Below are 25,615 nucleotides of genomic sequence, written 5' to 3'. Positions count from 1 at the left end.
AGGCTAGTGATGGGTAGCCTAACAATTGTAATCTGTACACAGGCTAGTGGTGGGTAGCCTAACAATTGTAATGTGTACACAGGCAAGTGGTGGGTAGCCTAACAATTGTAATGTGTACACAGGCTAGTGATGGGTAGCCTGACAATTGTAAGATGAGTATCTCTGGTAGTAAGCCGGGTAACTGTTCAACAATAGTGGAAGTATCAAGGGAAAATGTGTACAGGAATAGTGGAAGTATTGATGATGGTACATCAGTCACAATGGTTATGATGGTACACCAGTCACAATGGTTATGATGGTACAAAGTCACAATGGTTATGATGGTACAAAGTCACAATGGTTATGATGGTACACCAGTCACAATGGTTATGATGGTACAAAGTCACAATGGTTATGATTGTACAACAGTTACCATGGTTATAATGGTACACCTGTCACAATTGTTATGATGGTACAACAGTCACAATCGTTATGATGGTACAACAATTTTTAAGATAGTGCAACAACACCAACAGACCACTCATCTACCCCAACTAGACCAAAGACCGCCACTGAAATAGAAACTGATGTAGACAGCTTATGGCGACATTACGGATACGCTATCTATCTGTTATCTAACTGTTCTGTAATCAGACGTGTATTTCTTTATTTCACCCAGATAGATAATTATAGAACAATAGCTTGATAAAAACATTCACTGAGTTGAGCTGGGTATTTGAGTAGGTCTTGAGGTTTTAAAAAATATTTTTCTGATTTAACTTGTGGTAAGTATCAATAACTGGTTTTTGTCTTGATAATTTTAATTATTGCCGATGGAATATGTAATAATTATGTTAATCACAGGTGTTCTGTGTAGCCTTCATAACACACATACATGCCTAGATGTCATTTTGTTGTGACATGAAGTCACCTACACATTCCTTAGTGTCACCTGCACTCGCTCTTAATGTCATCTACACATACCTTGATTTTAGTTGTGACATCATGGCACAAGAAGGTGACATCAAGGCAACTATAATGACATCAAGGCACGATGTCACCTAGTCCTGCCCTGTACCATCTAAGTACATCTACACACGCAGCTAATGTTTTAAACCACTTCACCGAGATATCTTCAGCCCGTTCCATCTCAATTTGTGAGTTTATCTTCCCCCCCCCCCATGGACCACACATACACTCTCTGGTCCATCTCAATTTGTGAGTTCATCCCCCCCCCCCACACACACACTCGATGGTCCATCTCAATTTGTGAGTTTATTTCCCCCCCCCCCCCCCACTCGCTAGTCCATCTCACTAGATCACACTTATCACGTGTTGGAAATTAGCTCCAGATTAAATCTACTGCCGTGTTCAGCTACATTTCTCCACAATTGTTGGGCTATTTTGATAATTTTTATATACTGCCTCCTTAGAATTTTGTAAATGAAATTTAAGAGGTTTAATTAAAAGAAAAAATTGATGTAAAAAAAGATTCATATGTAATTTTCAGGAGGGTTGTAGGCTGAGGTGTGACGTCATTTTACGGGGGGGGGGATGGGTGATCTTGCCTTTTTGTGACGGGTGGTGCCGACAGAGAATAAAATTTTATGCTACATTATGTAGACTATGACGTCTGTACATTATGTAGACTATGACGTCTGTACAAATGATCTCAGGACAAATGATATCAGACAAAATCTATCAGACAAAATATCGCAAGACAAATGATCTCACGGACAAAAGATACCAGGACAAAATATATCAGGACAAATGATATCATGGACAAAAGATCTCAGACAAAACATCTCATAGCTAAATTTTAATAGTGTTTTGGATGATTTTAGTTAATTATTTATTATTGACTGTCATATGGTATTGTTTACTATATTTGATATTGTTTATAGGCCTATATAATATTTTTTAGGAATGTTTGACGTCTGTACATTATGTAGAAAATGACGACTGTACGTTGTGTAGAAAATGACGTATGGTATGTGTGTGTATGGTGTGTATGTCTGTGTATGGTGTGTGTATGTTAGTGTATGGTATGTGTGTGTCTGTGTATGGTATGTGTGTGTCTGTGTATGGTATGTGTGTGTGTGTGGTGTGTATGTCTGTGTATGGTGTTTGTATGTCTTGTATTTGTCCGTGTATGGTGTGTGTGTGTGTATGTCCGTGTATGGAATGTGTGTATGTCTTTGTATGGTGTATGTATGTCTTTGTATGGTGTGTGTATATAATGTACATGTATGTACAACTGTGTGTGAGGTGTTTTTGACACGATGTTTTTATCTATAAGCTCTTCCAACAGACGTGACGCAGACGTAAAGAAACTTGAAGCAGACGTGAAGCAGACATGGTTTTGTCAGGAACCCAGAGATGCTCCTCCTCCCTGCTTGTCATCGGAGTCCTGGTCACGCTGGCTGGTTACATCTCACCCTTCTGGGAGGTCTCGACCTTTGGCCCCGACATGTTTGGGAATGACCCAGTCACAAAGGTAAATCTCGGCAATATCGAAGCTTTAGGTCAAACTTATCCCAATGGTAAATCTTGGCTACACCAAAACTTTAGATAAAACTTATCCCAATGGTAGATCTTGGCTACACCAAAACTTTAGATAAAACTTATCCCAATGGTAGATCTTGACTACACCAAAACTTTAGATAAAAGTTATCACAAAGGTAAATCTCGGCAATACCGAAGCTTTAGGTCAAACTTATCCCAATGGTAAATCTTGGCTACACCAAAACTTTAGATAAAACTTATCCCAATGGTAGATCTTGGCTACACCAAAACTTTAGATAAAACTTATCCCAATGGTAGATCTTGACTACACCAAAACTTTAGATAAAAGTTATCACAAAGGTAAATCTTGGCTACACCAAAACTTTAGATAAAACTTATCCCAATGGTAGATCTTGGCTACACCAAAACTTTAGATAAAACTTATCCCAATGGTAGATCTTGACTACACCAAAACTTTAGATAAAAGTTATCACAAAGGTAAATCTTGGCTACACCAAAACTTTAGATAAAACTTATCCCAATGGTAGATCTTGGCTACACCAAAACTTTAGATAAAACTTATCCCAATGGTAGATCTTGACTACACCAAAACTTTAGATAAAAGTTATCACAAAGGTAAATCTCTGCAATACCGAAGCTTTAGGTCAAACTTATCCCAATAGTAAATCTTGGCTACACCAAAACTTTAGATAAAACTTATCCCAATGGTAGATCTTGACTACACCAAAACTTTAGATAAAAGTTATCACAAAGGTAAATCTTGACTACACCAAAACTTTAGATAAAACTTATCCCAATGGTAGATCTTGGCTACACCAAAACTTTAGATAAAACTTATCCCAATGGTAGATCTTGACTACACCAAAACTTTAGATAAAAGTTATCACAAAGGTAAATCTTGGCTACACCAAAACTTTAGATAAAATGTATCCCAATGATCTAACGACTAAATATACTTCTGCTTGCAGAATGGCGACCTGACGCAAAGCGTGAGCGTCGGGCTTGTCTTTGGCTGCGCGCACGTGACCTTGAGCCAGTTGGACACGTGTGAGTTCCTGCCGTGGAAGTTTGAGACAAAAGACAGCGACCTCTACTTTCAGGTGGTTCGCATCATGGCGGCCGTGTCCACGTGTCTGATGCTGCTCACCTTCTTCGGCTCGCTCATCTCCTGTTGCACGAGCAGCCTGGGTGTCTACAGGTTCGGGGCCGTCACATCCCTGCTGGCCGGGCTACTGGGCATCGCCTCCGTCTCCACCTTCTCCGCCTGCACCAAGGGGGACCTCAACCCGTTCGGGCCCTTCGGACAGTTGAAGCTCGGCTGGGCGTTCTACCTGAGCGCCGCTGGGAGTGGATTTTTGGTGGGAGCGGCTTTTGTTTCGCTGGTGCTGCGAAAGCCAGGGAAATATTTTCAGTCAACCACGACCCAGTTCGGCGTCCACAACCCCAGCTACGTGCCTGATTATAAGAACAACACCCAGCAACAGCCCTACCGCTTTTAGTGACGGAACAATCTAGAACATCAAGCAACAACCCCAGCTACGTACCTGACTATAAGAACAACACCCAACAACAACCCTACCGCTTTTAGTGACAAGAACAAACCAGAAAAGATAACTTACAATGAAAAATGAAATACAAACCGACAAATGAACTTTGAAAATAAAATAAATGTGCAATCCTAAAAACTACTCGAATTTCTTCTCATTTGTTTATCATTTTTAAATGTTCATTCAGAAAATCCATTTTAGAAGTTGCAATCGTTTGATTTTAACGTCATGAAACTTCTATATAAAACACTTGAAGCTCTCCTGCCGGCTACAAGAAAACAAATCTCAGGCTGAGGAGGGTCGCTTACGGTCCGATTTATTGATTGGGGATCGATATTATTTGGGCGTTGAGACTTTTGAAAGGGGCATCTGGTGGTACTTCTTTGAACCAGATGGAAATCGTTTTTCTCACTTTGGTGTCACCATTACTGACTGAGGGGGGGGGGGGAATGTATTTTTAGCACTGTTTAAATAGATGATATTTTTTTCAGTGGTGGCTTTAAGGTCAAATGAGTGGCTGATGGGGCTTCGAGAATACGTTTTAAAATAGCCAAGAAGTAAAATGTATTGAAATGGGTGACATAACCATTTCGTGTTAAACTAAATCAAGACTTAGTTCACTTGACAGAATACGGAAACAATGTTTAAATTTGTCTTGCACTTTTCTTTTAATTATAATTATATAATTAGACCCTGCAATTAGCATCGTTCAGTTATTATTTTTAATTTTCTTGTGATATGTTTAGTATCATAAATACAAAAATGGCTATTTTTATTCTTTTTCTCAAATTCAGTAATCGATTTCATTATCATGTTAATTGTGTGATAATGGATCGGTTGTCCATTCAAGTCGGCTGTTAAAATTTGAAACGATACCGTATATCGAGGTTAAGTATCGATGGTGACAGTGACGGATCAGTGAGTAATCGACAGCGTCCGGCCATTTGCCATTAGCGGGGTCTGGAGCAGCATTTCCGGTGAGGAGGGCGGGCAGATGGCGGCAACATGCCGGCAACAGTCAACTTGTGTCCGTCTGCTGGGTAGCAGCAGGCGGCTACAATCGTTCGGTCTTGTCTAAAGGTGGCTGTCTGAATGTGTCTTGTCTAAAGATGGCTGTCTGAATGTGTCTTGTCTACGGGTGTCTGTGTCTTGTGTAAATGTGTCCGTCTGATTGTGTCTTGTCTAAAGGTGTCTTGTCTAAAGGTGGCAGTTAGAATGTGTCTTGTCTGAGTATGGTTGTCTGCATGTCTAGAAGACAGTCTCAAATATGTCTCAATACCTGTGACTTGTGGGTGGGAAAGCTCATTCCGTGTATTATATTCCACTTGACACCCCGTGTTTACTTATCCACCTAATCCAGCCACCACCTCGTGTCTACTAATCCCCCTTATCCACCCACAATCTTGTGTCTGCTAATCCGCCTAATTCACCCACCACCCGTGTCAACTAATCCACCCACCATCTTGTGTCTGCTAATCCACCCACAACCCCGTGTCTGCTAATCCACCTAATCCACCCACCACCCGTATCTGCTAATCCACCTTATCCACCCACAACCCCGTGTACTAATCCACCCACCACCCCGTTTCTACTAATCCACCCACCACCTTATGTCTGCTAATCCACCCACCACCTTATGTCTGTTAATCCACCTAATCCACCCACCACCTTGTGTCTGCTAAACCACCTAATCCACCCAACATAGCGTATGTAGCTGTCAGCATTGTCGTTCAACAAGCTATCAAATGGTGAAAAAACGTTTTGATATTTAACTCGTGACGCGGTCATCTCCTGAAATACTCAGTATCCATGACAACAATAAGCAATTCCCTACAATTACAACGTGTGTGTGTGTGCTGCTATATACCCCCCCCCCCCACCACACTACATCAACATCACACCCCTTCAATGCCTGGCTACTTAATTCCATATCTCACTTTCATAATGATTACTCGTGTGGCATTTGATGCACAATGCGAGGTTCTTGTCGGGCCACGCGACAAATTCTAGTGGAGCCATGGGTCAATTTCTCTTGGAGCCATGGGTCAAATTCTAGTGGAGCCACGAGGTCAATTTCTCTTGGAGCCATGGGTCAATGTTAGGTCAGAATTCCACAAACACCTATTCACTAGATAATTACAGGGTACACAGTAGGGATGGACAGTAGGTGACACGTTCAAAGGAGACTGACCGCTCTGACAGGACAATAGTAGTCTTTATACTGACCAGTAGCCAGGGTTGTTAGCGCCAGGGGGGATAATTTGTTAGGTCACATGTTCTGAGCTCATTGTCCCGTGGGAACAGCTAGGGGGTTAAGACAGGGGTATAAATACAGGCAGGTTAGTTAGTCTCTCGCTCTCTCTCGCACAAGCGCTCCCGACGTTAGCGGTTAGGGGAAGCCTCGCTCAGCAGAACAGGCATTCAGCACATTAATAAACAGCATAAACTAAGAAGGTCTCCTGTTCCGTTGATTACTTCACTGTAGCTGACTCGGGTAGAATAATTAAATACCCCTAGACAACGACGGCCTTATTGGCTAGTGCCCGAGCCAGTGTCAGCAACGTATTCGGCCGGCGACTAAGCAACCGGACGGCAACATCGTAGTCCGGTCTGCAACATCTGGGGGCTCGTCCTATCGGACATAAGGGCCTCTCACAAGATCGAAGCTTCCCGCATGATATTTTTCCTGCACAAGTTGTCGCTATTGCAACTGTTCCTGTAAGAAGCTGTTCCTGTAAGAAGCTGTACCAGTAAGAAGCTGTTCCTGTAAGAAGCTGTTCCTGTAAGAAGCTGTTCCTGTAAGAAGCTGTTCCTGTAAGAAGCTGTACCAGTAAGAAGCTGTTCCTGTAAGAAGCTGTACCAGTAAGAAGCTGTTCCAGTAAGAAGCTGTTCCTGCAAGAACTGTTACTGCCCTCGTATCAAGCTATCCTGTACGAAACTGTTCTGGTACCAGCTGCTCCTGTATTGGATGTTCCTGTAAACTAAACTGTACTGTGCAACGAGCTCCCGTAACAACCGTTCCCGCAAGACGCTATCCGTGTTAGAAGCTGTTCCTGCAACAGACGTCCGTAAACAACGTTCCCATACGAAGTGTTCCTTGGCCAGAGTCTAGCAAGTCACGAAGTGAGCCGTGTGAAGACTACGCTGATGTCCACCGAACTCATCGTTGATGTCCTTTAGTCTACCAACCCAGAAGCCAAGTGTATTTTGTGTGTGAGCGTGTGAAGGTGCAGCAGCCTGCTGATATATTGGACCAGCACTCCTGACCTACAATCACACTCTGGGGTAAGTGCCTTTTGTATCAGCCCTCGTGCGGTGCTCTCGGCAAGCAACTTACTCTGGTTTTCTTCTACCATTGGGGTTAGATATACCCGCGTGAAATTCTCTATAGTCGTAGAGGTTAAGTAAACTTCCTGAGTTGCCATTACTGGGGTTTCTAGGTAGGCTAGTTGGGAATTTTTCGTTAACATAAAGCATACACGGCAGTCTCGGCGTAAGCGTCACAAACAGTTGTTACCTGCTAGCGTTGTAGTGGGCGTAACCTTAACCGCTGTAGTTACAATAGGTCGTACATTCGAATAAGACGTGTCAGACGTACACCCCCGCTGGTCACGCTACACGGACCGCAATTAACCCTTCCGCCTAGTTGCGTGCCTGGACTTTCACTGACCACTACTTGACATTGTTCGTCTTTCATTTCGACCAATAGAAACTACCCGACACGCCCACCGTGACTGTGACAATGAGCGGTGAAGATAAATTGTCGCTTGGCTATTACTTGGCATTGGGTCAGAAGTATAAAATTTGCCAAGGGAGTAAACTATTAGAGTGGGCTGAAAATAAACTAGCAGAAGCAGAAGAAAAACATAGAGAGGAAACAAAACTAAAGATAGAGTTAGCCGAACGAGAGGCTAAGAGAGATTTAGAAAAACTGAGAATAGAATCAGAAGAAATGGTTAAATTAAAAACCCTCGAACTGGAGCAACAAAGTTTGTGTAACCAACGGGTAGTTGAACAAACAAAATCATATGTCCCACGTCTCAAGCTGATTGGTTTAAAAAGTAACGGTGGTCCAATGGACATGGAAGTAGTGATAGATATTTTTGAAAGAGAAGCTAGAGAGGTAGGGTTAGATCATAGATATTGGTGCCATGAGTTCAGGAAAGTCCTGTTAGACAGAGGCTGTAATGCCTGGTTAACTGAGCTAGGAGCAGAAGAAGACTACACCAAATTAAAACGAGAAGTTCTGAAACATTTTGGGCTGACAGAGTCAGGCTACAGCAATAGGTTTAACTCATCCAAACCCAACTCTGAGGACAAACCAGGAAGCTACATTAGGAGAACTAGACATTATTTGAAGAGATGGGTCGAACTAAGCGGGATAGAGAAAACTTATGACGGTCTGTTTGATCTGATTCTTAAAGATAAAATCTTAAGGACAGTAAGTGAAGATATCAGACAACACATTCTAATACATAACCCTAGGACTGTTGACGAGGTGGAGAAACAGTGTGACAACTATTTCGCTATATTTCCGACGAAACAGCTAGGCGACTCACCAGATGCACCGACAGAGCTTATAGCTACCATAGCAGAATCAATGCAATCAGTCTTAAAAGATGACCGACGTCTTAGTAGATCAAATTCACCGCACTTCAGACACAGCTATAGACACAACACACATAGCTCGAAATCACCGCAATACAGACACCATCCTAGGGACAACTCTGGTCCTCGTCGATCACAATTCACAAAACATCAGGACGGACGCCTCAGCACGCGGCATAGGCGCAGTGCTACTGCAGGCTAAAGAGGGGGTGCTGCGGCCCGTCAAATATGTCAGCAGGAAGTTGCTACCGCGAGAGACGAGGTACTCAACAATTGAGAGGGAATGTTTGGCCATTATCTGGGCAGTGGGGAAGTTAGCACTGTACTTAAACAACGTACACTTTACACTCCAAACGGACCAACGAGCTTTGAAGTATTTAAATAACTGTAGTTACAGCAACTCTAGATTAACTCGATGGTCTCTATTGTTACAAGAATTTAAGTTTACTATAGAGCATATACCAGGAAAAGATAATATAGTAGCGGACATGCTATCAAGGGAATAGAGAGAATGAGTACTAGGGGGTGGATTTTGAAAGCGTGAGTGCTAGACTCGCTATGTGTTATCACTAATAGCAATAGAAACAAAAAGTATGCAAGCACAAGTGAAATTTTATAATTGTTATACTTGGCTCCAAAGAAGTTTAATTTTGCGTAAATGAGTGGGTGCATGAGCTATTGAACGTTGGTTGCAACATATATATATATATATATATATATATAGACTGTATATTTCTTTTTTTTTTTTTTTTTTTTTTTATTTTTTTTCCCATCAAATGTGCTAACTGCTGTTGTAGATTCTGTTTTAAGCTTTGATTGTTTTGTTTTTCTTAAATATTTTTTTTATATATATGCATTATATATTATTATGTATATTGTAATGTATGTATACACTGTTTAGTTGTATGTATATATCATCTGCTGGGCGAAGGCAAAATTAAAATAGTAGTTTAGTAACTAGTTTTAGGCAAATAGTGCAAAGCCCAATTTGCTCTGGGTATGGGGGAGTATGTTAGGTCAGAATTCCACAAACACCTATTCACTAGATAATTACAGGGTACACAGTAGGGATGGACAGTAGGTGACACGTTCAAAGGAGACTGACCGCTCTGACAGGACAATAGTAGTCTTTATACTGACCAGTAGCCAGGGTTGTTAGCGCCAGGGGGGATAATTTGTTAGGTCACATGTTCTGAGCTCATTGTCCCGTGGGAACAGCTAGGGGGTTAAGACAGGGGTATAAATACAGGCAGGTTAGTTAGTCTCTCGCTCTCTCTCGCACAAGCGCTCCCGACGTTAGCGGTTAGGGGAAGCCTCGCTCAGCAGAACAGGCATTCAGCACATTAATAAACAGCATAAACTAAGAAGGTCTCCTGTTCCGTTGATTACTTCACTGTAGCTGACTCGGGTAGAATAATTAAATACCCCTAGACAACGACGGCCTTATTGGCTAGTGCCCGAGCCAGTGTCAGCAACGTATTCGGCCGGCGACTAAGCAACCGGACGGCAACATCGTAGTCCTGGTCTGCAACAGTCAAATTCTAGTGGAGCCACGAGGTCAATTTCTCTTGGAGCCATGGGTCAAATTCTAGTGGAGCCACGAGGTCAATTTCTCTTGGAGCCATGGGTCAAATTCTAGTGGAGCCACGAGGTCAATTTCTCTTGGAACCATGGGTCAAATTCTAGTGGAGCCACGAGGTCAATTTCTCTTGGAGCCATGGGTCAAATTCTAGTGGAGCCACGAGGTCAATTTCTCTTGGAGCCATGGGTCAAATTCTAGTGGAGCCACGAGGTCAATTTCTCTTGGAGCCATGGGTCAAATTCTAGTGGAGCCACGAGGTCAATTTCTCTTGGAGCCATGGGTCAAATTCTAGTGGAGCCACGAGGTCAATTTCTCTTGGAGCCATGGGTCAAATTCTAGTGGAGCCACGAGGTCAATTTCTCTTGGAGCCATGGGTCAAATTCTAGTGGAGCCACGGGATCGATTTCTCAAGAGCCATGGGTCAAATTCTAGTGGAGCCACGGGATCGATTTCTCAAGAGCCATGGGTCAAATTCTAGTGGAGCCACGGGATCGATTTCTCAAGAGCCATGGGTCAAATTCTAGTGGAGCCACGGGATCGATTTCTCAAGAGCCACGGAACCGCATACCACAAGCGTGCGTGTGCTTACATCAAAATAAGCGCACCCCCCCCCCCCCCCCCCCCACTGTGACAGATTTCTAGGCGAATTTTCATTGAAATGTTTCTTTTATTTGCTCTCTGCCTTCTTCTCACGTTGCTTCAGGTATCAAGTTTCTCAAATCAATGTCCAACATTCTCTAACGTATAAACCAACACGACTAAATTATGTAACAATTCAAATCAACGCACAACATTCTCTAATCAACACGACCAAATTATGTAACAATTCAAATCAATGTCCAACATTCTCTAATCAACACGACCAAATTATGTAACAATTCAAATCAATGTCCAACATTCTCTAACCAACACGACTAAATTATGTAACAATTCAAATCAATGCCCAACATTCTATAATCAACACGACCAAATTATGTAACAATTCAAATCAATGCCCAACATTCTATAATGTATAAACCAACACGACCTAATTATGTAACAATTAAAATCAATGTCCAACATTCTAAAATCAACACGAACAAATTATGTAACAATTCAAATCAATGTCCAACATTCACTTACCTATAAACAAACACGACCAAATTATGTAACAATTCAAATCAATGTCCAACATTTTCTAATATATAAACCAACACGACCAAATGATGTAACAATTCAAATCAATGTCCAACATTCACTAACGTATAAACAAACACGACCAAATTATGTAAAAATTCAAATCAATGTCCAACATTCACTAACGTATAAACAAACACGACCAAATTATGTAACAATTCAAATCAATGTCCAACATTTGAGGATGTTTTAAAATAAACACGACACAACTGACCTGACCGTTTTTTCTGTATTTAAAATCGTGGTGTGTAGTGTGTTGACTCAGGCCAAATATTTTCCGTAGTAAAAATGTTTGAAGCCCATAAAAGTTGGGCAAAAACTACTAAAGCCCACAGCGGCGGGCAACTAAAGCCCACAGCGGCGGGCTATCTAAGCCCACAAAAAGTGTGCTTAAGCTATCATCTGGGTGGCGGCCTAAAGCTGAAGAGTACGCTTGACTAAAGCCCACTAAGTTTATGTGAAGCCCACAAATAGCAGACCTAAAAGCCCACAAATAGCAGACCTAAAAGCCCACAAAAGCATATTTAAATCTGAAGCCCACTATGACATACCAAAACTGGTGACCAAAAATCACAGATCTAAGCCCAAAGCCCAAAACATCTTCCCCCCTCCCTCACCCCTCCCAACCTATTGTTTACAAATTGAATTGACTGGTGGCAGACGTGTGCCAGTTTTCTCCGCAGTGCTGTCGTCAGCTGATTGCTGCCGGTTGGGCCCCCACACTACAGCCCGTTCACACCGCCGCCTGTTTTAATCATCCGCTCCATCTAGACCCGCTTTCAAGGGGGGGGGGGGGCTTATCAGAGGGGGGATCAGACAGGAGGGGGGCTGATCAGGGTTGATTGATTTAATAAAAGAGTTCTTAAGGTGGCTAGCGTTTGTTAGGGTAAGGAAATACAAGGCTTCCTGCTTGTTGCGTCTGCTTGTTAGACGGGCTTCTTCATTTCTCAGAGGTAGTAAGGTTTTTCTATCTCAAGATAGTAAGGTTTTTCTATCTCAAGATAGTAAGGTTTTTCTATCTCAAGATAGTAAGGTTTTTCTATCTCAAGATAGTAAGGTTTTTCTATCTCAAGATAGTAAGGTTTTTCTGTCGTTCTCTGAGTTTGATAGTAAGGTTTTTCTTTTCACAATTTTTTGTTAGTAAGGTTTTCTTCCTTCTCTTCAATATTTTAATCGTGGACCATTTGTTTTTCTCCACAGGTTTAATATCGCCCCACCAGTCATATATCCCCCCACCAGTCAAATATCCCCCCACCAGTCAAATATCGCCCCACCAGTCAAATATCCCCCCATCAGTCAAATATCCCCCCTCACCAGTCAAATATCCCCCACCAGTCAAATATCCCCCCCCACCAGTCAAATATCCCCCCATCAGTCAAATATCCCCCCTCACCAGTCAAATATCCCCCACCAGTCAAATATCCCCCCTCACCAGTCAAATATCCCCCACCAGTCAAATATCCCCCCCCACCAGTCAAATATCCCCCCATCAGTCAAATATCCCCCCTCACCAGTCAAATATCCCCCACCAGTCAAATATCCCCCCTCACCAGTCAAATATCCCCCACCAGTCAAATATCCCCCCCCACCAGTCAAATATCCCCCCATCAGTCAAATATCCCCCCTCACCAGTCAAATATCCCCCACCAGTCAAATATCCCCCCCCCACCAGTCAAATATCCCCCCCCCACCAGTCAAATATCCCCCCCACCAGTCAAATATCCCCCACCAGTCAAATATCCCCCCATCAGTCAAATATCCCCCCTCACCAGTCAAATATCCCCCACCAGTCAAATATCCCCCCCCCACCAGTTAAATATCCCCCCCCACCAGTCAAATATCCCCCCACCAGTCAAATATCCCCCCATCAGTCAAATATCCCCCCTCACCAGTCAAATATCCCCCCTCACCAGTCAAATATCCCCCACCAGTCAAATATCCCCCCCCACCAGTCAAATATCCCCCCATCAGTCAAATATCCCCCCTCACCAGTCAAATATCCCCCACCAGTCAAATATCCCCCCTCACCAGTCAAATATCCCCCACCAGTCAAATATCCCCCCCCCACCAGTCAAATATCCCCCCATCAGTCAAATATCCCCCCTCACCAGTCAAATATCCCCCACCAGTCAAATATCCCCCCCCACCAGTCAAATATCCCCCCCCACCAGTCAAATATCCCCCCCACCAGTCAAATATCCCCCACCAGTCAAATATCCCCCCATCAGTCAAATATCCCCCCTCACCAGTCAAATATCCCCCACCAGTCAAATATCCCCCCCCACCAGTCAAATATCCCCCCCCACCAGTCAAATATCCCCCCACCAGTCAAATATCCCCCCACCAGTCAAATATCCCCCCATCAGTCAAATATCCCCCCTCCACCAGTCAAATATCCCCCCCCCACCAGTCAAATATCCCCCCCCACCAGTCAAATATCCCCCCCCACCAGTCAAATATCCCCCACCAGTCAAATATCCCCCCATCAGTCAAATATCCCCCCTCACCAGTCAAATATCCCCCACCAGTCAAATATCCCCCCCCACCAGTCAAATATCCCCCCCCACCAGTCAAATATCCCCCCACCAGTCAAATATCCCCCCACCAGTCAAATATCCCCCACCAGTCAAATATCCCCCACCAGTCAAATATCCCCCCACCAGTCAAATATCCCCCACCAGTCAAATATCCCCCCACCAGTCAAATATCCCCCCACCAGTCAAATATCCCCCCACCAGTCAAATATCCCCCCACCAGTCAAATATCCCCCCAGCAGTCAAATATCCCCCCACCAGTCAAATATCCCCCCACCAGTCAAATATCCCCCCACCAGTCAAATATCCCCCCACCAGTCAAATATCCCCCACCAGTCAAATATCCCCCCACCAGTCAAATATCCCCCACCAGTCAAATATCCCCCACCAGTCAAATATCCCCCCACCAGTCATATATCCCCCCACCAGTCAAATATCCCCCCCACCAGTCAAATATCCCCCCACCAGTCAAATATCCCCCACCAGTCAAATATCCCCCCCCCCACCAGTCATATATCCCCCACCAGTCAAATATCCCCCACCAGTCAAATATTCCGCCCCCCCACCATTCAAATATCCCCCACAGTCACATATCCCCCCCCACCAGTCAAATATCCCCCCACCAGTCAAATATCCCCCACAGTCACATATCCCCCCCCCCACCAGTCAAATATCCCCCACAGTCACATATCCCCCCCCACCAGTCAAATATCCCCCCACCAGTCAAATATCCCCCACAGTCACATATCCCCCCCCCCCACCAGTCAAATATCCCCCCTCCCTTATCCACTTACATACTGAGTTAACCCATCGCATCACCGGTGCAGCTATTAAACGCCCTAATTTATTGATATGATGTCAGTCGTTTATGGGACTACCATGTTAAACTGTTCTCTTGTTGGCCTGGATATTGCTGAGAAAAGGACAGACAACGATCACGACAAATAGGCAGATACTAGACAGACAGACTTTCGACTGACCCATTGTTTATCTGACACCCCCCCCCCCCCCCCACCCCTTGCCCTCCCCGGCACGACGCCATCTTCCGGCACGTGCTCAAGTCAAGCGTCTTTAGTGTTTTATCGTTTATGGTTTCAGGAGCGTAGACAAATGAACCTAGGTCTTGGTGGTAGGAGGTGGTCAACATTTGGTGGTAGGAGGTGGTCAACATTTGGTGGTAGGAGGTGGTCAACACTTGGTGGTAGGAGGTGGTCAACATTTGGTGGTAGGAGGTGGTCAACATTTGGTGGTAGGAGGTGGTCAACACTTGGTGGTAGGAGGTGGTCAACATTTGGTGGTAGGAGGTGGTCAACATTTGGTGGTAGGAGGTGGTCAACACTTGGTGGTAGGAGGTGGTCAACACTTGGGGGGGGGGGGGGGTAGGAGGTGGTCAACACTTAGTGGTAGGAGGTGGTCAACATTTGGTGGTAGGAGGTGGTCAACATTTGGTGGTAGGAGGTGGTCAACACGTGGTGGTAGGAGGTGGTCAACATTTGGTGGTAGGATGTGGTCAACATATTGTGGTAGGAGGTGGTCAACATTTGGTGGTAGGAGGTGGTCAACATTTGGTGGTAGGAGGTGGTCAACATATTGTGGTAGGAGGTGGTCAACATTTGGTGGTAGGAGGTGGTCAACACTTTGTGGGGGGGAGGGTAGGAGGTGGTCAACATTTGGTGGTAGGAGGTGGTCAACATTTGGTGGTAGGAGGTGGTCAACATTTGGTGGTAGGAGGTGGTCAACATTTGGTGGTAGAAGGTGGTCAAATAACCCGTCGTAGTCAACTTTCTAATTGACGACATAAGGCCTTTATAAACTTCAGTCATTAAGTGTGGTGCAAAAAAAAAAAAAACAACAGAAATTGCACACACGCCTCCGCATGTGGCTTTTGTTTTTATTAGCCTGGTAAAGGAGACCCGGATGAAGAGAATGGGCCTTGTTTATTCTCTAGCTTCAAGTCTTGTCAACTGCCCACACCCCCCCCAACCCCCTCCCATCACACACACACACACACACACACACACAAAACCTCACCCCAAAAAATTCAATCATAGTCACACGGCTGTCAAGAGTCTTAAGATTTCTATCTAGAGGTCAAGGCCTAATACATCTGTAAGAAAGTCCTCCCCCCCCCCCCCGTGTCAGCCGCCATGATTAAGTCGCCTGCTGGTCAATAGGTCAAAATTGGACCGGAAGTATGTCATCAAACAAATTTTTGCTGCCTGATGCCATTTTAGGATACCAATTTCAATTACCGATGTCTTACTTTCTTTATTGACGTCATAGGTACTTCATTTGTTGACATCTCCGTTCATTCATTGAAGTCTCGGCTCTTTCATTCATTGGCGTCTCAGTTCATTCCTAGTCTCAGTTCCTTCATTCATTGAAGTCTCAGTTCCTTCATAGACTCAGTTCCTTCATTCATTGGTCTCAGCTCTTTTATTAATTGAAGTCTCAGTTCTTTCATGAAGTCTCAGTTCCTTCATAAAGTCTCAGTTCCTTCATTCATTGAAGTCCCAGTTCCTTCATTCATTGAAGTCCCAGTTCCTTCATTCATTGAAGTCTCAGTTCCTTCACAAAATTTCAGTTCCTTCATAAAGTCTCAGTTCCTTCATAGTCTGAGTTTCTTCGGTTATTGAAGTCTTAATTCTATCCTCCTTTGACATCCACTTTTTGTTCATTCATAGATACCTGCCATGATCTGATTGTGTGATTTTTGTCACGTATTCAATACAGTAAACTTTTTAAGGGTTTTCTGATCAACCATTGACCACTTCATAAATAAAAAGTCCAAATTTTACAAACTAACGTCAAACGTGCTTCGTTGAACACGTCCTAAATGTAGCAAATAATAAACCCACATCTCATCAAATTCTGGCAACTTTATCTACCGGCTTTAAAAGTTTTACGTCACAGAGCGCGAGTAATTAGCACTAAAAGTTGAGCCAATCAAGCGGCCTCGGGCTGAATGTAACGCTCCATGTTACCCTTTCATCAACAATGAACTTTAGTGTAAAGCTCCATGTTACCCTTGCAGCAACAATGAACTTTGTAAAAAACGTATCTTGATGTTAACTGGTCGGATAATTTTTTTGGCCAACAAAACGCTGCCTGGCATGTCATGTTAATTCTGGCCTGAGTGGCCAATTTGGCTTAATTAACTCCGGTGCTGGCTGATTTTACATTTGTCCTTGTATACGAAATTAGCAGGCTCGCTGCGAGACAATTTTACAATACTGTAATTAATATCTGCATATATACATACATATATATATATATATATATATATATATATATATATATATATATATATATATATATATATATATATATATATATATATATATATATATATATATATATATATATGTATATATATATATATATATATATATATATATATATATATATATATATATATATATATATATATATATATATATATAATATTCTTCACTTGTATGAAGGTACTCAACTACATTAGTGCCGCCCTGCACGTCTCTATTGAGCTGATGTAGGAAATTGGAAGAGTTGAATGTTACAAGGGCGAGGTGCCATAAGTGACCTTGACCTCCTGACACGACTGACTGGGCTACTGTTGTGACGTTACCAAGTCTCCACCTGGTATGACACTGGTATGATGTAACACGTATATTACCTCTCTCCCTGCCCAACCACTACCCCACATGTCGAGGACGGGAGGGACATCACCACCCCCTCCCCCTGGCTAAACGGAACTTAATCCCCACCGTGTAACAGACGACTAAACGTCTGCAGCCAATCAGAGGCCGGTCCTTGTACCACGTGGTCCATGTCACAACTTGTGTACCACGTGATCACACAGGTCAGACATTGAAAGGTGAGACAAAAAAATAAAGACTTTCAAATGTCAGGCGTTAAAAGGCGAGACAAGAGAGACATTAAGTGAAAAGTAAGCAGTATGACGAAAGGTGAATTCTTTGAAACACCTATGGTGAGACTAATTATAAAAATCATCTAAAGGTGAGACTAATTATAAAAAAACATCTAAAGGTGAGACTATAATTATTTGAAACAAATATGGTGAGACTAATTAAATGAAGTACCTAAAGGTAAGAGATTAATAATATGAAATGCCTAAAGGTGAGACTCTAATAATATGAAACACCTATGGTGAGACGCTATGAAATACCTAACGGTGAAACTATGAAATACCTAAAGGTGAAACACAAATTATATGAAAATCCTATGGTGAGACTCTATGAAATATCTAAAGGTGAAATACCTGCACAGGTAAAAAAAAAAAGGTTGACTACCAAAGTAAGGGGTCACCTTATTTAACGGGCAGTCCCTTGGCCCACAAAACCTGGTTCAATGTTTTGATGGACGGTCATCTTAAAGCACTGAGAAGCCTGTCCTACACTCCCTCACGGCTCTGCTGTATACACTACTTAATCTACCCCCCCCCCCCGTCCACAGGGTAATGAAGCCGTGTTTGATATGTCCGGCACGTCCAGCACTGGTCTGGCACCATCACGTGACATCACTGTTGACCACCAGACATAGAACCAGACGTCGGGTCTAATCGTTTGGGATCCGCTACTCAACAGACGACCCAAATGGACCAGACTGTAGGGTATCAGGGTGAGCGGTCGACACTGTCACTGTACTCAGTGGGGATCACGTGTTAGTTTAACTAACGAGGGTGGGTGGGGAAGGGGTGGTACGGCCTAGGACTAACAGAGAGGGTGGGGGAGGGGTGGTACGGCCTAGGACTAACAGAGAGGGTGGGGGAGGGGTGGTACGGCCTAGGACTAACAGAGAGGGTGGGGGAGGGGTGGTACGGCCTAGGACTAACACCGATGGGAGTTGGGTATAGAAAAACGTGAGTAGAATGCACAATGTATTTCGTGAGTCTAAATAAGGTTGTGTGCATTTTGACGTGAGCTTGCGTTGGGTACTTTAAGTTCAGACGACAACGATTCATGGCAGATCCATTTCAATTAACAGCCATCATTAGATACATTAAATGCCAGCAGTAGGCCATCGTTAGATGCATTCAATGCTAACTATAAGCCAGAGAATTTTAACAGGGCTTTGTTGGGTAGTCTTGTGTGGATGTAAATTTTTATGTTCTTCTGTGAAAGTAAATGTTCATGTTGTTGTGTTGTTGTAAATTTTGATGTTCTTGTGTGGATGTAAATTTTGATGTTCTTGATTTTGTGTCCCTCTTGTATCAAGATTGTGTTGATTTTTTAAATTACAAAAAAATCAATGTATATAACTCAACAAAAATTAACGTCTCTATGATATCTTTTTAACGTCACTAGGTTGTAATATTCTTTCAGACGTCACACTATTATAAACTTGTACATGATGTCACTATTTGATATATTTCTCCTGTCATGACCTTTGGGTGTGGTGGCTGATCGGATCATAACGTTCTCCCATTGTCTCATTAGTTACGTGAAAATAATTAATTAACTTCAGACGTTAATCATTCTTGTAACGTGATCCTTTTCATTAACCGAGTCTAATTAGTCATTTGAACAAGTGCGATGATTGATATTTGCAAGCATTGTGAAATAAAGTCACGCTAATTCTTTGTTAGCTTTATGTAACAGCGTCACGCTAATTCTTTGTTAGCTTTATATAACAGAGTCACGCTATAGAGATGCTAGAATAGTGAAGTGACATCATAGGGTGTCATGTTATCATTGCTCCAGCGCAGTACAATGGTTGATGAAATTCTTGAACTAGCATATTACTGTTCACTTTTAACAATTTACCTTCTTCTATCACCCTTTACACCTTGACCTTTTCACTTTGACGTAATAACCTTGAACTATTCACCTTGACGTATCCACCTTAGCCTTGATCTATTTACCTTCAACTATTTACCATGACCTATTGACCTTGAACAGTTAACCTTTACCTATTTACTTTGACCTATTCACCTTTAAGTTTTTACCTTGACCTATCCACAGTGACCTATTCACCTTGACCCATACAATCTTATACATTCGTGTGAAGTTTGTCTTGTATTGTATTTCACTCACCTAGAACACATATTTATTAAAATTTGAAATACCTGCACAGGTAATTTCGCTCACCTAGAAATCTGCACATTCTATTTTAAACCTTGAAATACCTGTCCACGTAATACAAGACCCGATCGATCGCTAACTGCCAGATTAAAAATAGCTTAGGTAAAAATAGTTCAGTACTCAGGCGAATTTAAACTACAAATTGCCTTTTTGTCTGACGTGGTTTAAATAGGTGACTGACTACAAATCTTGAACATGTAAAGCTGCATGTAAAATATATGAACTTGACTTTATAACTTTAATATAGAAGCTGACTCCAGATCAGGAATCTGAAGCTGACTCCAGATCAGGAATCTGAAGCTGACTTCAGATCAGGAATCTGAAGCTGACTCCAGATCAGGAATCTGAAGCTGACTTCAGATCAGGAATCTGAAGCTGACTCCAGATCAGGAATCTGAAGCTGACTCCAGATCAGGAATATATGAACATGACTCTATTGTCAATAACTTCAATATGAACCCCGCCTTCAGATCTTGAATGCCCGAAACTCCACATTTCTCCCGATGTAACTTATTTCCTGTTTCTGTTTGCACGTCTAAACTCCACATTTTTCCCGATGTAACTTATTTCCTGTTTCTGTAAGTGGGCGGTGTCACTCACTAAGTCGACCAGTCGAAAGTCTTTGGCCGTCTTTTGATGTATATTCCTTTAGAGCCGAGCAATAACCAGAGCTAACACAGGGTTTTAATCCAGATAATGAGTGACCTACCACGAGATATATAACCATACAATGAAAGACCTTATTGAGAGTCTAGAACCGAGCAATGAAAGAACCAGCAGAATGTTCTAGAACCAGCAGAACGCCCAGTGCATGTACCCCTCCATCCCACGCATGTAGGCGCAGGCTCGGGTTGCATGCCATTTTATTTTCTTGCCAATAATTAATTGCCCCCGACCAACGTGGAACTCGATATTGGAGCATCGACACGATTCTAATATCGCTGTAATTAGGGCTTTAAAAAACTGTTGATATTTCATTAATTAAGTTAATGAGTTTTTCCCTGGCAACTGGATCAGCTGCAGGTAAAAATGACGTAACGAAAGTGACACCTGGGATGAGGACATTGTTCGCTGGGTCACGTGGTCATCGGATTTAAATGACGTGTCTTACAAGTCACGTCAGTATGTGGCATCAGATGCTACATGAGTCACATAATGGTGCCATGCTTGTGCACTGGTATAACACAGCTTGTCCTGGTATAACTACATCCCAGGTTTACAGCTTAGGCTGACTGTATTTTATATGGCCTTGAACTCACACAGAGATTAAAATCAAACAGCAAGTTAATATTCATAATAATAATAATAAAATCAAATTATTCGGCTAGTAATGAGTAATAAATTATCTATTCATTAAATCAGCTCTAGCGTGATTTCTACTGTTCGATACGGTTGATTAGTTGCGTGTCACGGTTGAGTAAAGAAGATAAAAATAGCAGGGGTAACAAACTGTAACAAACTGTGAGGACGGATTTGACGGACTTTTGGCAGGCGTTTGTTGGATGGTGTAGTGTTGTATTGTATGTATGTATATAGTGGGGTGTTTCTTGTATCATGACTAATCAAAACTATTGGATATCCACCTAAAAAATCTATATTTGTTTGTTTTGTCGTAATAATTCTCCATATAATCAGAACAAAACCTTTAAAACTAATCCGGATTAGAGCCTAATCGCCTCCTACACTGCAGTCTTGTACAGCTCGCTGATACACGGAGCTTTTATGTCTTCTGTTGTTCTTCTTTCTTTGTTCATAACGGACGGAGATGATAAAAGATTGTTTTCAAGTAGTTGTATAATGTAGGCTGTAGAGGTTTACAAATTGTGTGGTAGTTGTAGAGGTTTACAAATTGTGTGGTAGTTGTAGGGTTTAGAGGTTTACAAATTGTGTGGTAGTTGTAGAGGTTTACAAATTGTGTGGTAGTTGTAGGCTGTAGAGGTTTATAAATTGTGTGGTAGTTGTAGAGGTTTACAAATTGTGTGGTAGTTGTAGAGGTTTACAAATTGTGTGGTAGTTGTAGGGTTTAGAGGTTTACAAATTGTGTGGTAAATGTAGGGTTTAGATGTTTACAAATTGTGTGGTAGTTGTAGAGGTTTACAAATTGTGTGGTAGTTGTAGGGTTTAGAGGTTTACAAATTGTGTGGTAAATGTAGGGTTTAGATGTTTACAAATTGTGTGGTAGTTGTAGAGGTTTACAAATTGTGTGGTAGTTGTAAAGGTTTACAAATTGTGTGGTAGTTGTAAAGGTTTACAAATTGTGTTGTAGTTGTAGGGTTTAGAGGTTTACAAATTGTGTGGTAGTTGTAAAGGTTTACAAATTGTGTGGTAGTTGTAGGGTTTAGAGGTTTACAAATTGTGTGGTAGTTGTAAAGGTTTACAAATTGTGTGGTAGTTGTAGGGTTTAGAGGTTTACAAATTGTGTGGTAGTTGTAGGCTGTAGAGGTTTACAAATTGTGTGGTAGTTGTAGAGGTTTAGATGTTTACAAATTGTGTGGTAGTTGTAGGGTTTAGAGGTTTACAAATTGTGTGGTAGTTGTAAAGGTTTACAAATTGTGTGGTAGTTGTAGGGTTTAGATGTTTACAAATTGTGTGGTAGTTGTAGGCTGTAGAGGTTTACAAATTGTGTGGTAGTTGTAAAGGTTTACAAATTGTGTGGTAGTTGTAGGGTTTAGAGGTTTACAAATTGTGTGGTAGTTGTAGGGTTTAGAGGTTTACAAATTGTGTGGTAGTTGTAGGGTTTAGAGGTTTACAAATTGTGTGGTAGTTGTAGAGGTTTAGATGTTTACAAATTGTGTGGTAGTTGTAGGGTTTAGAGGTTTACAAATTGTGTGGTAGTTGTAAAGGTTTACAAATTGTGTGGTAGTTGTAGGGTTTAGATGTTTACAAATTGTGTGGTAGTTGTAAAGGTTTACAAATTGTGTGGTAGTTGTAAAGGTTTACAAATTGTGTGGTAGTTGTAAAGGTTTACAAATTGTGTGGTAGTTGTAGGCTGTAGAGGTTTACAAATTGTGTGGTAGTTGTAAAGGTTTACAAATTGTGTGGTAGTTGTAGGGTTTAGAGGTTTACAAATTGTGTGGTAGTTGTAAAGGTTTACAAATTGTGTGGTAGTTGTAGGGTTTAGAGGTTTACAAATTGTGTGGTAGTTGTAGAGGTTTACAAATTGTGTGGTAGTTGTAGGCTGTAGAGGTTTATAAATTGTGTGGTAGATGTAGGGTTTAGAGGTTTACAAATTGTGTGGTAGTTGTAAAGGTTTAAAAATTGTGTGGTAGTTGTAGGCTGTAGAGGTTTACAAATTGTGTGGTAGTTGTAGGGTTTAGAGGTTTACAAATTGTGTGGTAGTTGCAGAGGCTTACAAATTGTGTGGTAGTTGTAGAGGTTTAACAGTTGTGTGGTAGATTGTAGAGGTTTTAAAATTGTATAATATCACCTGTAATTAATAGATTTCCAGCGGTTTATTTACAAATCTCGAGATAGCATAGGAATGTGAAAGTGTATTATGGTGTGGCTGTAAGCAAACGTGTCTATGTGGTGGTGGATATGGATGTGGTTGTGGATGTGGTTATGGATGTGGATGTGCTGTGGGTGAGTGACAGACGCTGAAATAGAAATGTGTGAGGCAACAGAGGCGATTTGATTTGCCGGTCAGGAAACCAGCGGAAAGAAATGGCCAAATGTTTTCTCATGGCCGATCATGTGGAAAGGTAGAGATTGGCCAGGATTTTTGCAAGGTTGGAACAGTTCGGTGGAGTAGAGAGGAGAGTTTGGTGGAGTAGAGAGGAGAGTTTGGTGGAGTAGAGATGAGACAAGCTTGGTGGAGTAGTCTCAATATTATCTGTTATGTTCTCACTTTATCCTGTCCTGGTCTTACTTTCCCCTGCCAGTCTCACATTCCCCTGTCATAGTCTCACCTTCCCCTGTCATAGTCTCACCTTCCCCTGTCATAGTCTCACCTTCCCCTGTCATAGTCTCACCTTCCCCTGTCATAGTCTCACCTTCACCTGCCATAGTCTCACCTTCCCTTGTCATAGTCTCACCTTCCCCTGTTATAGTCTCACCTTCCCCTGTCATAGTCTCACCTTCCCCTGACTTGGTCTCACCTTCCCCTGTCATAGTCTCACCTTTCTCTGTCATAGTCTCACCTTCCCCTGCCAAAGTCTCACCTTCCCCTGACATAGTCTCACCTTCCCCTGCCAAAGTCTCATCTTCCCCTGTCATAGTCTCACCTTCCCCTGCCATAGTCTCACCTTCCCCTGTCATAGTCTCACCTTCCCCTCTCAAAGTCTCACCACCCCCTGCCATAGTCTCACCTTCCCCTGCCATAGTCTCACCTTCCCATGTCATAGTCTCACCTTCCCCTGTCATAGTCTCACCTTCCCCTGCCATAGTCTCACCTTCCCATGTCATAGTCTCACCTTCCCCTGTCATAGTCTCACCTTCCCCTGTCATAGTCTCACCTTCCCCTGCCAGTCTCACCTTCCCCTGCCAGTCTCGCCTTCCCCTGCTAGTCTCACCTTCCCCTGTCATAGCCTCACCTTCCCCTGCCAAAGTCTCCCTGCTATTGTCCAAGTATTATTACAGCCGAGCACCTTACCATTCACATGCTACTAATCCACCCACAAAGCAGTTTCAAAGCGGGCTTGTAAACTGAACCCATTAGCTGTAGTTGAACATAAAGGATGATTGATTTTATCCCCTGGGGTCACCGGGCTAAGAAAGTCAATATCGAACAGCTCTTATCTCAACACTTTTCTTATCAATTACTTTATTACTTTAGAATGGCGTCAATTTTTACTTTTACTGCGTGGAGTAATCCACAGCGGTTACTGAGGTACTTTGTTAGGGTTGGCACAAGCAGTGGATGGTGAATGGTAAGGGTGTAGTGGTCTGTTGGTGGTGTTGGGTTAGGCATAGAGGGTCCACTGCTGCAGGTGATCGCGTTAGAGTTAGGATCATCTTGCGGTGGAGTTTTGTGGTCGTCTAAAGGGGCGGGGGGGGGGGGGGTACTGTCATGTCGGTTCTAACAAGGTATTGAGAAAGATGTCTGCTTACGTAAAGACCAATCTAGCCCCATTGACGTCCTACAATCTACTCTGTCCTAGAGTGCCCCCTACTGACCCTACAACCCATCTAGACTGACCCCTTCCTGACCCCTAATGACCCTACAACCCATCTAGACTGACCCACTTCCTGACCCCTACTGACCCTACAACCCATATGTCCTAGACTGACCCCTACTGACCCCTACTGACCCCTACTGACCCCTACTGACCCTACAACCCATATGTCCTAGACTGACCCCTACTGACCCCTACTGACCCTACTGACCCCTACTGACCCCACAACCCATCAGCCCTAGACTGACCCCTGCTGACCCCCACTGACCCCTAATGACCCCTACTGACCCCACAACCCATCAGTCCAAGACTGACCCCTCCTGACACTAACTTCTCCATCCCGCTGTGACCTTGAGTGACCAGTGCCAGACTGCCGTATTGATAAACAATTTCTATTCAAACACCAGCATAGCCTGCAAGAAGGATATTAATAGATTCGGTTGTCCCCCTTCTCCTGGCATTAATA

At 42.8% G+C, this 25,615-nt stretch overlaps 2 protein-coding genes across 5 annotated transcripts in view; one reads left to right on the top strand and one right to left on the bottom strand.

Moving 5' to 3' along the window:
- The window catches only part of LOC131948491 (regulating synaptic membrane exocytosis protein 1), a 112,522-nt gene that overhangs the window by 50,208 nt on the left and 36,699 nt on the right, over nucleotides 1-25,615 (bottom strand). The gene's annotated exons all lie outside the window — the stretch shown is intronic.
- Nucleotides 607-4,193, top strand: LOC131948526 (uncharacterized). Of its 2 annotated transcripts, none has more exons than XM_059310098.1 (3): nucleotides 607-764; nucleotides 2,291-2,476; nucleotides 3,474-4,193. In XM_059310098.1, the coding sequence occupies exons 2-3, from the start codon at nucleotides 2,336-2,338 to the stop codon at nucleotides 4,002-4,004; spliced, it is 672 nt and encodes a 223-aa protein (XP_059166081.1). In that variant the 5' UTR covers nucleotides 607-764; nucleotides 2,291-2,335; the 3' UTR covers nucleotides 4,005-4,193. The 2 variants fall into 2 exon arrangements, with proteins under 2 accessions (XP_059166081.1, XP_059166072.1); XM_059310089.1 differs by having other exon boundaries at nucleotides 2,279-2,476.

This window comes from Physella acuta, unplaced genomic scaffold (genome assembly GCF_028476545.2).
Source record: "Physella acuta isolate Inbredline_101_S28 unplaced genomic scaffold, ASM2847654v3 ptg000059l, whole genome shotgun sequence".
NCBI classification, from domain to species: Eukaryota; Metazoa; Mollusca; class Gastropoda; family Physidae; genus Physella; species Physella acuta.
This window is presented reverse-complemented; position numbering and strand designations above follow the sequence as displayed.